The sequence below is a fragment of the Procambarus clarkii genome, unplaced genomic scaffold (genome assembly GCF_040958095.1).
Source record: "Procambarus clarkii isolate CNS0578487 unplaced genomic scaffold, FALCON_Pclarkii_2.0 HiC_scaffold_252, whole genome shotgun sequence".
NCBI classification, from domain to species: Eukaryota; Metazoa; Arthropoda; class Malacostraca; order Decapoda; family Cambaridae; genus Procambarus; species Procambarus clarkii.
The window spans coordinates 55,623-70,000 of record NW_027189285.1 but is presented as its reverse complement, the minus strand read 5'-3'; the positions used below and the strand labels follow the sequence as shown (position 1 = coordinate 70,000).

Sequence of the window (14,378 nt, the reverse complement as noted above, 5' to 3'; positions counted from 1 at the left end):
CCTACTATGCAAGGTCCGATTTGCCTAATAAGCCAAGTTTTCCTGAATTAACATATTTTCTCTAATTTTTTTCTTATGAAATGATAAAGCTACCCATTTCATTATGTATGAGGTCAATTTTTTTATTGGAGTTAAAATTAACGTAGATATATGACCGAACCTAACCAACCCTACCTAACCTAACCTAACCCATCTTTATAGGTTAGGTTAGGTAGCCGAAAAAGTTAGGTTAGGTAGTCGAAAAACAATTAATGAAAACTTGGCTTATTAGGCAAATCGGGCCTTGCATAGTAGGCAGAGAAGTGCGTTCTGGCTATTAGGTACGACATTATATATTATATATATATATATATATATATATATATATATATATATATATATATATAAATATATAAATATATATATTGTCGGGGTTTACTCGGATGAGCAACAGTACACTCAAGGTCACTCACCGTAGCCCTGCGGGTCTTCACTCTATCCTCGCGGCGCCACTGTACGCCAGCAGAGTATCCCAGTCAATCCCAACCGGCCTCTGATCGAGAAGGAGTGGGAACACAACTTGTTCACTTAACTGTTGTATGCCCGCCCCGTCATAGGGCTCTACTACTAACCACAAGGTCGCCAACTGGTGTTTTCGGTGTCCAGTAACACGTCAGTGGTTTTGTTGAATTGTGGTAACAGTGGCAAGGACACACTCAATAGATCTGATATCAGGCAGGTATTTGCTTCTATCACTCTCTGCTTTCAGGTATTACATAGCCACAAGAAATATGGAGGGGATAACATAAACACCAATGTATTTTGTATTTTACTTAAAACTCATTCAAAGACATCACAAGATTATATCAATAAGCAAACAGCGGTTTCAGGCGGGAGTCGCTCGTTCCCACATATAATATGAACTCACTAAGCTGGCAACACTCCCCCTCTTGTCAATGTCAAAATCAGCTGGGCGACTACCCCCCACGCGAATGTTACTTTATCTGTTTGCTTGGCGTAACACGCCAACTTCTTTAAGTTCTCAAAGATCACTAGAAGTTCGAACACACAATATTTGCGATAACAGCACGTAAATACTTCGCTACACTGATCTTGGGCTCAATCAAACATTTCTATATTAAATGTGACAATAATTCACTGTCATGGTATTACACACTGCCCTTCGTTTAATGATAACTTATGAAGTATATATCACTGGAGTTCTCAGTAATTCCTTCCGTGGGCGATAACACAATTAATCACTGCACACATGAATGATTATTCAATACATGAGCATAGACATATATATATATATATGGATGAGTCAGACATCAATAATGGTAATAACATAGTTACTGGGCACATAGCCTAACTCCCAACACTGGCATAATTATATATATATATTCTCTCACTATATGATCACATTAAAGTCTCATGAAAGACATTCTCAACACAGTAAATTCATCAATTACTCCGGGTGCCTGCATACACCAATAATAATCATAAATATCATGAGTACTCTTTATAGTACCACTCTGCACACTGGTGCCTTACTGTGACATAGGTGAGGCTTGCTCACGACATACAAAATACTCAGGCTAAATAATATAGCTGACTAAAGGGGAATTGGGAGGGAAACTAGAATCACCTACTTCCACCTATCCTCCGATGAGAGTTGAGTTGTAGCTCCTGGTCCTGGCTCCTGCCTCGTGTAGGGAACGCCCCCACACACACACTGTCGTGTCCTCCAGGAACTCAATCAACGTCCCACCATAAGCGCGTCGTCTCCGTGCCTTTTCACTGCAGGTCCGTGCTCCTCCTCCACGTCTTGTAGGGTTGGAGTCGGTCTCCCGGCCGTCGACTTCTCCTCCCAGCTACGGCTGCCCGCCTACGTCTCGGCTGCAGTCGTTCGGATTCCCGAATAGTTTCCTTCTTCCTCTGCTTCCCAGTGGCTCGGTTCAGCCACTACGCCGTCACAAACGGGTGAACTGCCTCAGACGTCGCATACGTCACTACACAGACTTCACTTCTTCTTGCACAGTACCTGTCCTGGAGCACTTGTTGCTCAATATCCGTCGATTCCCTCTCTGGTTCAACACATGAACGAAGGAAGACCTCACAGAGTACTGGCAGACTTCGGGTGACGCGTAAAATCCACGGGAGCGGGAAACAACTGTCAAACTGACAGGACCAATCTTCGCACGTCCAACCACCTTGACGTGTCGTGTCAGACTGATTCCCTCACGGAGAATTGGCTCATCCACTACGTCATCACTGTGGAGCTATCAGCCGTCGCATACGTCGCTGCCTAGACTCCACTCTTGCACAACACCTGTTCCTGGAGCACTTGTTGCTCAATATCCCGTCAATTCCTTCTTCGGTTCAACACATGAATGAAGGAAGACCCCACAGGTGTTGGCAGACCACGGGTGATGCGTAAGTCCTCCGGAGACGGGGTAAACTGTCCAACTGACAGGACCCCCCAGTGCACGTCCGACCTCCTTGACGTGCTGTCTTAGACTGATGGCGCCAGCGCGGCGCGATGACAGGACCCCCCTTCCTTCGTGACGTCATATTCGCCACGGGAGGTTTTCATTGGCTCCCTGTGCCACGTCGCTGTCGGCGAATAATCTGGTGTCACTGACATCACACAGTTTTGGCGGGAGAACAGAAGAGCCAGCGCCATATTGGCTTCCTAAAGGGCCTAAACCACAGGCCAAAAGACTCTTCTTTTACAAATTTCTCGGCACTCCGAGAACACTACATTCCCCCACATATATCAAACTGATGCCTGCGACGTAGAGAACGCTCGGGTAAAGTGGACATGACTCTTACTGCAGACGTGGGAGAAATATAAGGGGGGGAACACCGTCACAATATATATATATATATATATATATATATATATATATATATATATATATATATATATATATATATATAACTGAAAACTCACACCCCAGAAGTGACTCGAACCCATACTCCCAGAAGCAACACAACTGGTATGTACAAGACGCCTTAATCCACTTGACCATCACGACCGGACATAATGAGGTGATAGCCTAAGCTATTTGAACCACCCCACCGCCGGCACTCGGATAGTAATCTTGGGCATAGCATTTTACCAAATCACCTCATTCTTTGGGGCACACGTGAGGAACACAAATGCGAACAAGCCTGATTGGTCCCCAGGACAATATGCAACTGAAAACTCACACCCCAGAAGTGACTCGAACCCATACTCCCAGAAGCAACGCAACTGGTATGTACAAGACGCCTTAATCCACTTGACCATCACGACCGGACATAATGAGGTGATAGCCTAAGCTATTTGAACCACCCCACCGCCGGCACTCGGATAGTAATCTTGGGCATAGCATTTTACCAAATCACCTCATTCTTTGGGGCACACGTGAGGAACACAAATGCGAACAAGCCTGAATGGTCCCCAGGACAATATGCAACTGAAAACTCACACCCCAGAAGTGACTCGAACCCATACTCCCAGAAGCAACGCAACTGGTATGTACAAGACGCCTTAATCCACTTGACCATCACGACCGGACATAATGAGGTCATAGCCTAAGCTATTTGAACCACCCCACCGCCGGCACTCGGATAGTAATCTTGGGCATAGCATTTTACCAAATCACCTCATTCTTTGGGGCACACGTGAGGAACACAAATGCGAACAAGCCTGAATGGTCCCCAGGACAATATGCAACTGAAAACTCACACCCCAGAAGTGACTCGAACCCATACTCCCAGAAGCAACTCAACTGGTATGTACAAGACGCCTTAATCCACTTGACCATCACGACCGGACATAATGAGGTGATAGCCGAGGCTATTTGAACCACCCCACCGCCGGCACTCGGATAGTAATCTTGGGCATAGCATTTTACCAAATCACCTCATTCTTTGGGGCACACGTGAGGAACACAAATGCGAACAAGCCTGAATGGTCCCCAGGACAATATGCAACTGAAAACTCACACCCCAGAAGTGACTCGAACCCATACTCCCAGAAGCAACGCAACTGGTATGTACAAGACGCCTTAATCCACTTGACCATCACGACCGGACATAATGAGGTGATAGCCTAAGCTATTTGAACCACCCCACCGCCGGCACTCGGATATTAATCTTGGGCATAGCATTTTACCAAATCACCTCATTCTTTGGGGCACACGTGAGGAACACAAATGCGAACAAGCCTGAATGGTCCCCAGGACAATATGCAACTGAAAACTCACACCCCAGAAGTGACTCGAACCCATACTCCCAGAAGCAACGCAACTGGTATGTACAAGACGCCTTAATCCACTTGACCATCACGACCGGACATAATGAGGTGATAGCCTAAGCTATTTGAACCACCCCACCGCCGGCACTCGGATAGTAATCTTGGGCATAGCATTTTACCAAATCACCTCATTCTTTGGGGCACACGTGAGGAACACAAATGCGAACAAGCCTGAATGGTCCCCAGGACAATATGCAACTGAAAACTCACACCCCAGAAGTGACTCAAACCCATACTCCCAGAAGCAACGCAACTGGTATGTACAAGACGCCTTAATCCACTTGACCATCACGACCGGACATAATGAGGTGATAGCCTAAGCTATTTGAACCACCCCACCGCCGGCACTCGGATAGTAATCTTGGGCATAGCATTTTACCAAATCACCTCATACTTTGGGGCACACGTGAGGAACACAAATGCGAACAAGCCTGAATGGTCCCCAGGACAATATGCAACTGAAAACTCACACCCCAGAAGTGACTCGAACCCATACTCCCAGAAGCAACGCAACTGGTATGTACAAGACGCCTTAATCCACTTGACCATCACGACCGGACATAATGAGGTGATAGCCTAAGCTATTTGAACCACCCCACCGCCGGCACTCGGATAGTAATCTTGGGCATAGCATTTTACCAAATCACCTCATTCTTTGGGGCACACGTGAGGAACACAAATGCGAACAAGCCTGAATGGTCCCCAGGACAATATGCAACTGAAAACTCACACCCCAGAAGTGACTCGAACCCATACTCCCAGAAGCAACGCAACTGGTATGTACAAGACGCCTTAATCCACTTGACCATCACGACCGGACATAATGAGGTGATAGCCTACGCTATTTGAACCACCCCACCGCCAGCACTCGGATAGTAATCTTGGGCATAGCATTTTACCAAATCACCTCATTCTTTGGGGCACACGTGAGGAACACAAATGCGAACAAGCCTGAATGGTCCCCAGGACAATATGCAACTGAAAACTCACACCCCAGAAGTGACTCGAACCCATACTCCCAGAAGCAACGCAACTGGTATGTACAAGACGCCTTAATCCACTTGACCATCACGACCGGACATAATGAGGTGATAGCCTAAGCTATTTGAACCACCCCACCGCCGGCACTCGGATAGTAATCTTGGGCATAGCATTTTACCAAATCACCTCATTCTTTGGGGCACACGTGAGGAACACAAATGCGAACAAGCCTGAATGGTCCCCAGGACAATATGCAACTGAAAACTCACACCCCAGAAGTGACTCGAACCCATACTCCCAGAAGCAACGCAACAGGTATGTACAAGACGCCTTAATCCACTTGACCATCACGACCGGACATAATGAGGTGATAGCCTAAGCTATTTGAACCACCCCACCGCCGGCACTCGGATAGTAATCTTGGGCATAGCATTTTACCAAATCACCTCATTCTTTGGGGCACACGTGAGGAACACAAATGCGAACAAGCCTGAATGGTCCCCAGGACAATATGCAACTGAAAACTCACACCCCAGAAGTGACTCGAACCCATACTCCCAGAAGCAACGCAACTGGTATGTACAAGACGCCTTAATCCACTTGACCATCACGACCGGACATAATGAGGTGATAGCCTAAGCTATTTGAACCACCCCACCGCCGGCACTCGGATAGTAATCTTGGGCATAGCATTTTACCAAATCACCTCATTCTTTGGGGCACACGTGAGGAACACAAATGCGAACAAGCCTGAATGGTCCCCAGGACAATATGCAACTGAAAACTCACACCCCAGAAGTGACTCGAACCCATACTCCCAGAAGCAACGCAACTGGTATGTACAAGACGCCTTAATCCACTTGACCATCACGACCGGACATAATGAGGTGATAGCCTAAGCTATTTGAACCACCCCACCGCCGGCACTCGGATAGTAATCTTGGGCATAGCATTTTACCAAATCACCTCATTCTTTGGGGCACACGTGAGGAACACAAATGCGAACAAGCCTGAATGGTCCCCAGGACAATATGCAACTGAAAACTCACACCCCAGAAGTGACTCGAACCCATACTCCCAGAAGCAACGCAACAGGTATGTACAAGACGCCTTAATCCACTTGACCATCACGACCGGACATAATGAGGTGATAGCCTAAGCTATTTGAACCACCCCACCGCCGGCACTCGGATAGTAATCTTGGGCATAGCATTTTACCAAATCACCTCATTCTTTGGGGCACACGTGAGGAACACAAATGCGAACAAGCCTGAATGGTCCCCAGGACAATATGCAACTGAAAACTCACACCCCAGAAGTGACTCGAACCCATACTCCCAGAAGCAACGCAACTGGTATGTACAAGACGCCTTAATCCACTTGACCATCACGACCGGACATAATGAGGTGATAGCCTAAGCTATTTGAACCACCCCACCGCCGGCACTCGGATAGTAATCTTGGGCATAGCATTTTACCAAATCACCTCATTCTTTGGGGCACACGTGAGGAACACGTGAGGAACGTGATTTGGTAAAATGCTATGCCCAAGATTACTATCCGAGTGCCGGCGGTGGGGTGGTTCAAATAGCCTCGGCTATCACCTCATTATGTCCGGTCGTGATGGTCAAGTGGATTAAGGCGTCTTGTACATACCAGTTGCGTTGCTCCTGGGAGTATGGGTTCGAGTCACTTCTGGGGTGTGAGTTTTCAGTTGCATATTGTCCTGGGGACCATTCAGGCTTGTTCGCATTTGTGTTCCTCACGTGTGCCCCAAAGAATGAGGTGATTTGGTAAAATGCTATGCCCAAGATTACTATCCGAGTGCCGGCGGTGGGGTGGTTCAAATAGCCTCGGCTATCACCTCATTATGTCCGGTCGTGATGGTCAAGTGGATTAAGGCGTCTTGTACATACCAGTTGCGTTGCTCCTGGGAGTATGGGTTCGAGTCACTTCTGGGGTGTGAGTTTTCAGTTGCATATTGTCCTGGGGACCATTCAGGCTTGTTCGCATTTGTGTTCCTCACGTGTGCCCCAAAGAATGAGGTGATTTGGTAAAATGCTATGCCCAAGATTACTATCCGAGTGCCGGCGGTGGGGTGGTTCAAATAGCCTCGGCTATCACCTCATTATGTCCGGTCGTGATGGTCAAGTGGATTAAGGCGTCTTGTACATACCAGTTGCGTTGCTCCTGGGAGTATGGGTTCGAGTCACTTCTGGGGTGTGAGTTTTCAGTTGCATATTGTCCTGGGGACCATTCAGGCTTGTTGGCATTTGTGTTCCTCACGTGTGCCCCAAAGAATGAGGTGATTTGGTAAAATGCTATGCCCAAGATTACTATCCGAGTGCCGGCGGTGGGGTGGTTCAAATAGCCTCGGCTATCACCTCATTATGTCCGGTCGTGATGGTCAAGTGGATTAAGGCGTCTTGTACATACCAGTTGCGTTGCTCCTGGGAGTATGGGTTCGAGTCACTTCTGGGGTGTGAGTTTTCAGTTGCATATTGTCCTGGGGACCATTCAGGCTTGTTCGCATTTGTGTTCCTCACGTGTGCCCCAAAGAATGAGGTGATTTGGTAAAATGCTATGCCCAAGATTACTATCCGAGTGCCGGCGGTGGGGTGGTTCAAATAGCCTCGGCTATCACCTCATTATGTCCGGTCGTGATGGTCAAGTGGATTAAGGCGTCTTGTACATACCAGTTGCGTTGCTCCTGGGAGTATGGGTTCGAGTCACTTCTGGGGTGTGAGTTTTCAGTTGCATATTGTCCTGGGGACCATTCAGGCTTGTTCGCATTTGTGTTCCTCACGTGTGCCCCAAAGAATGAGGTGATTTGGTAAAATGCTATGCCCAAGATTACTATCCGAGTGCCGGCGGTGGGGTGGTTCAAATAGCCTCGGCTATCACCTCATTATGTCCGGTCGTGATGGTCAAGTGGATTAAGGCGTCTTGTACATACCAGTTGCGTTGCTCCTGGGAGTATGGGTTCGAGTCACTTCTGGGGTGTGAGTTTTCAGTTGCATATTGTCCTGGGGACCATTCAGGCTTGTTCGCATTTGTGTTCCTCACGTGTGCCCCAAAGAATGAGGTGATTTGGTAAAATGCTATGCCCAAGATTACTATCCGAGTGCCGGCGGTGGGGTGGTTCATATAGCCTCAGCTATCACCTCATTATGTCCGGTCGTGATGGTCAAGTGGATTAAGGCGTCTTGTACATACCAGTTGCGTTGCTCCTGGGAGTATGGGTTCGAGTCACTTCTGGGGTGTGAGTTTTCAGTTGCATATTGTCCTGGGGACCATTCAGGCTTGTTCGCATTTGTGTTCCTCACGTGTGCCCCAAAGAATGAGGTGATTTGGTAAAATGCTATGCCCAAGATTACTATCCGAGTGCCAGCGGTGGGGTGGTTCAAATAGCCTCGGCTATCACCTCATTATGTCCGGTCGTGATGGTCAAGTGGATTAAGGCGTCTTGTACATACCAGTTGCGTTGCTCCTGGGAGTATGGGTTCGAGTCACTTCTGGGGTGTGAGTTTTCAGTTGCATATTGTCCTGGGGACCATTCAGGCTTGTTCGCATATATATATATATATATATATATATATATATATATATATATATATATATATATATATATATATATATATATATATATATATATACATATATATATATATATATATATATATATATATATATATATATATATGTCGTACCTAGTAGCCAGAACGCACTTCTCAGCCTACTATGCATGTCCCGATTTGCCTAATAAGCCAAGTTTTCTTGAATTATTATATTTTCTCAATTTCTTTTCATATGAAATGATAAAGCTACCCATTTCATTTTGTATGAGGTCAATTTTTTTTTATTGGAGTTAAAATTAACGTAGATATATGACCGAACCTAACCAACCCTACCTAACCTAACCTATCTTTATAGGTTAGGTTAGGTTAGGTAGCAGAAAAAGTTAGGTTAGGTTAGGTTAGGTAGGTTAGGTAGTCGAAAAACAATTAATTCATGAAAACTTGGCTTATTAGGCAAATCGGGCCTTGCATAGTAGGCTGAGAAGTGAGTTCTGGCTACTAGGTACGACATATATATATATATATATATATATATATATATATATATATATATATATATATATATATATATATATATATATATATATATAATGAATGTTGTACCTAGCAGCCAGAACGTTGTACTTGGCCTACTATGCAAGGCCCGGTTTGCCTAATAGGCCACGTTTTGCTGAATTTATATATTTTTCCAAATTTCAAAAAGAAATTTGGGTTTCTGAGAAAACTGAGGAAACAAAAATTGTACCACTTACGGGCTATTCATGCCCGTGCCACCTCTTGGGTGGCTTAATCTTCATCATCATCATCATCGGAATAGCGGACAGTACAATTTCCACAGTCAACAATGTAGCACTCGGCGTGTACAGTCCTTATCGACCCCAAGACGCTACAGCTTTGACACAGACCAGACAGCAGACTACGACCACATCCAGCTACAACGCTCTCGCTCCCCAAGTTCAGACACTCAATTCCCACTCGAGCTGCCACGCTCTCCCACATAGAGCTCCGCGACTCCGGCCTCACTCAGCTCTCTGCTCTGCTCCAAGCTCCGTCTCAACGTTTACGACAACGCCACCAACCGACTACTGTTATCAAGACTACTAAATAAATATGAAAACTCACTAAACAATGAGTATCTAATCTACCCAACAACGTAACATAACCGTACGTTACATTGGTGACCCCAGAGTTTCGACGATACCCAGGCACGATGGACTACAACATTGACTCTCAATGGACCTAAATATAACCCATCATAATGAGACAGACATTGTAGCCAAATTAGCGTGTAACAAGTTTGAAGTTGAATTAGATCTAGGTATCCCCATCTCTGCTGTCAAAACTGTATTGGTCCAAACATTCAGATCTGATAGGAAAGAACTTACTGACTCCCAACGACCTGAAAGTACTAGTATAAAAAGCTATGATTTGTTCAGATCTGAAACCTACATCTATGGGCAGCACAAAACGTCCACTAGACAGTGCGACACAGTGGTTGCAAGGATTAGGTTGGGTTACCGTTACCTGTGGCAGGTGGCTGCAGGTGACGGGTCTCCCAATCCTGGGCACTCCAGATGCAAACTCTGTGAGCAGGAACTACGGCATGATCTCCCGCACTACATCACTGAATGCCCAGTTATTAGACCTTTCAGACCAGTTGGCATGAGGTACCTGGAGCTTTGCAATTACTTTATTCACTCTCGTATTCTTGAAGATATCCTCACAGTATACCCAAAATTTGCCAGTGCAGGCTATTAAACACATGGCTCTGTATGACTAACCATCCTGCGAGATGGGGACTTGTATTACCACTGCTACCTTATTCAATCTTGTGTTGTTGATATCCTCAAAATGCATCCGGAGTCTGCCAGTGCAGACCGCTTATCACATGCCTCTGTATGACTAACCATCCTGTATGATGGGGATTTTTTAGCATCACCTAGTTAGCTTTTTTGACACACTGTACTCCACTTCATATAGTCTAGGGTAGCTGCACTAATGCAGATGTACCTAATGTGTTAATAAAAAGAAAATCAATGGACCTCTACTGCTACTGCTGCATGGTGTGGACGACGATACCTAGCCACGATGGACTACAACATGGACTCTCACTGGACCTCTACTGCTACTGCTGCATGGTGTGGACGACGATACCTAGCCACGATGGACTACAACATGGACTCTCACTGGACCTCTACTGCTACTGCTGCATGGTGTGGACGACGATACCTAGCCACGATGGACTACAACATGGACTCTCAGTGGACCTCTACTGCTACTGCTGCATGGTGTGGACGACGATACCCAGCCACGATGGACTACAACATGGACTCTCACTGGACCTCTACTGCTACTGCTGCATGGTGTGGACGACGATACCTAGCCACGATGGACTACAACATGGACTCTCACTGGACCTCTACTGCTACTGCTGCATGGTGTGGACGACGATACCTAGCCACGATGGACTACAACATGGACTCTCACTGGACCTCTACTGCTACTGCTGCATGGTGTGGACGACGATACCTAGCCACGATGGACTACAACGTGGACTCTCACTGGACCTCTACTGCTACTGCTGCATGGTGTGGACGACGATACCTAGCCACGATGGACTACAACATGGACTCTCACTGGACCTCTACTGCTACTGCTGCATGGTGTGGACGACGATACCTAGCCACGATGGACTACAACATGGACTCTCACTGGACCTCTACTGCTACTGCTGCATGGTGTGGACGACGATACCTAGCCACGATGGACTACAACATGGACTCTCAGTGGACCTCTACTGCTACTGCTGCATGGTGTGGACGACGATACCCAGCCACGATGGACTACAACATGGACTCTCACTGGACCTCTACTGCTACTGCTGCATGGTGTGGACGACGATACCTAGCCACGATGGACTACAACATGGACTCTCACTGGACCTCTACTGCTACTGCTGCATGGTGTGGACGACGATACCTAGCCACGATGGACTACAACATGGACTCTCACTGGACCTCTACTGCTACTGCTGCATGGTGTGGACGACGATACCTAGCCACGATGGACTACAACATGGACTCTCACTGGACCTCTACTGCTACTGCTGCATGGTGTGGACCTCTGCCACCTGTCATGGGACGCTCCCAACAACCTCACTTCAGCTATGATTTTCACCGCGATCATCTCTGCATTTCATCAAGTACAGCTTGCTGCACCGCGAGCGTTACTTACTCATCTGACAGTTTAATCAGCAACTACATCATGTGGGATCTACAGCCTGTCCTGCCCACTCTAAACATAGAGCTCTTGGCCAAGATCACTACCGAGAACGGTCATAGGCTGTTCAATCTTGTGTAGATTAAACAATAATAAAAAAAGTATAGTGTAGTCTGAATGTACAAAGAATGAATATAAATAACTAATTGTAAATATAGGAAATTTAAAGAATGAAAATTTAAAGAATCTAATTTAACCCAGAGACTCAGCAACTAGCAACCGTCACGGCCGGACGTGTTCTCGTTGCTCCAGCTCTTCTCTCTCCCACCCAGCACTGCCGGGTGGGTAAATAATTGGCAGCAGACTTGCGTCTCTCTAGCTGGTCAGACCCCACTCCTAACTTGGTGTTTTATGCCGGGTAGAGACGGGAGGCCATCTCCAGTGACGTGTAGTCTTTGAGAGAGACCCATCGGCCACCAGGAAGCTCATCATGCCCTACAAGATCAAGGGTACGCCCCTCAACAAGCAACCATTCTCCAAAACATCTCTCCTGAAGCTCTTTAAAGACATTGCAGGAGTGACACCCAACGACATCAAACAGGAAGGCACGGACATCCTCTTCTTCTTTTATAGTGAGGAGGAAGTCGACAAACTTCTGTTTTTCAGCGCCAATTTCTCCAACCAACACCTTCGTCTCAACTTCCCACGCCAGTACCTGGCTGAACACTGTCGTTATTCATGACCTCGGCCAATGGATCGTGGAACAAGATGAAGCTGATGAAAGAGCGTTCATGCGCGACTTCAAGGCATCAAACCCGGACCTAGGGCTTCACGAAGCTCACTTCTTCAACAGAAATCGCTCCCTGAAGCTGACCTTCGAGACAGTACTGCGGCTACTATGGCTACCAGAAATGGTGTTTACAGCTTTGGTATTCACATTCCGTCATTCCGTGTGAAGATGGAACGTTTCCACATGGTCAACCAGTGCCTCCGGTGCTACGAGTACACCCACTCCACCAGCAGATGTACCCAGCGTATTCAGCAGTGTAGCCTCTGCTCAGCTGACCACCATTACTCCATCTGCAAGTGTGAAACACTATGCTGCTTGCTGTGCACAGGCGACCATCCGGCAATCTCCATACGTTGTCCTCATAGACAAGACGTCATTAAAAACATGGAGAAATCCACATCTTCAACCGGAGCCAGTACCTCTGAAGCAGCAAGCCAATCACCGACCACCTCTACTTCAGGTTTCAACGCCCAAGCCGCCATTTTCCCGGAGCTTCCGGGAGGACGTCCCACTGCTACTACCAGCCAATGGGGAGCCAGTTCCCAAACGCCAACCTGCGATTCGTCGAGCCAGCCATCATCCCCGGCCCACACCGACCAACCACTGAACAGCACAGTTCAACTATTAACATCGGCGGCCAGCATGATAGCTTGCAATAACCCCCAGGAATACGTAAGAATATTAAATATTCTATACAAAGCAAATGGTCTTCCAGCTTTCATAGTTCCAGAAGAAGTCTTCACCAACACTACTTCAAGTTCTCAAGATACAGTCTTGGTCCCTGACATCACCGTGAACGCCGCCGTGCTCACGGATCTACTATCAACAGCAAAGCCTGCTCCTCCAGCAACTTCATCACAAGCCACCCAGACGCCGACGCCTCCGCTATCGACTACTGCTACAGTACCATCTCTCGTGTGCGAACCCTCTCAACGTCAAAAATCAGCTGCAACTCCCATTAAGCCTCAACAGGCAAGAACTCAACCTCCAAGATTCACTGCATCTACTCCTGACTCAGCTGACTCATCAGATGAGGACGTCTCGGTGGGAACACCACCTCCTCCACTGAAGCAGCCGAACACAACAGAAGATTTCCGGCTGGAAGCTACCTCCAACGATAGCCTCACCGTATCAACACGAAGCAAGACCAACAAACAGGCCAGGAGGCCGGGGAAGAAGAAAAACACCGACGATCTGCGCCCGAGTACATCAAGGAATCAGTAGAACACCAACGCAAAGCTGTAAAGAACACCGCGACGAGAAGCCCTGCCTCCTACAAGACACATCAGCGAGCACCCATGAGCACTCCACTCTACCACCACACCGCAGCATCAGCTGCAAGTCTTACCCACGGTGGTTGGGCCACCGATCTTTCATCTCCCCTCTTCACCTCGTCTCCAGTTCCTCGCTCAAGATTTCTGCATCCTGGCCCCTGTCTTCAACCCCCTGCTTGCCTGCTCTAGGGCTTTATAATCGGTTAACCCAGATATAAGTGAGGGGATGCAAGGAAGTAATTGCATACGGG

The 14,378-nt window shown here is 47.1% G+C and overlaps 1 protein-coding gene across 1 annotated transcript; it reads left to right on the top strand.

Moving 5' to 3' along the window:
• Window positions 1–12,961: 12,961 nt before the first annotated feature.
• LOC138361195 (uncharacterized) lies at window positions 12,962–14,077 on the top strand. The gene has a single exon (XM_069320621.1). The coding sequence runs from the start codon at window positions 12,962–12,964 to the stop codon at window positions 14,075–14,077; it is 1,116 nt and encodes a 371-aa protein (XP_069176722.1).
• The last annotated feature ends 301 nt before the right edge of the window (window positions 14,078–14,378 follow it).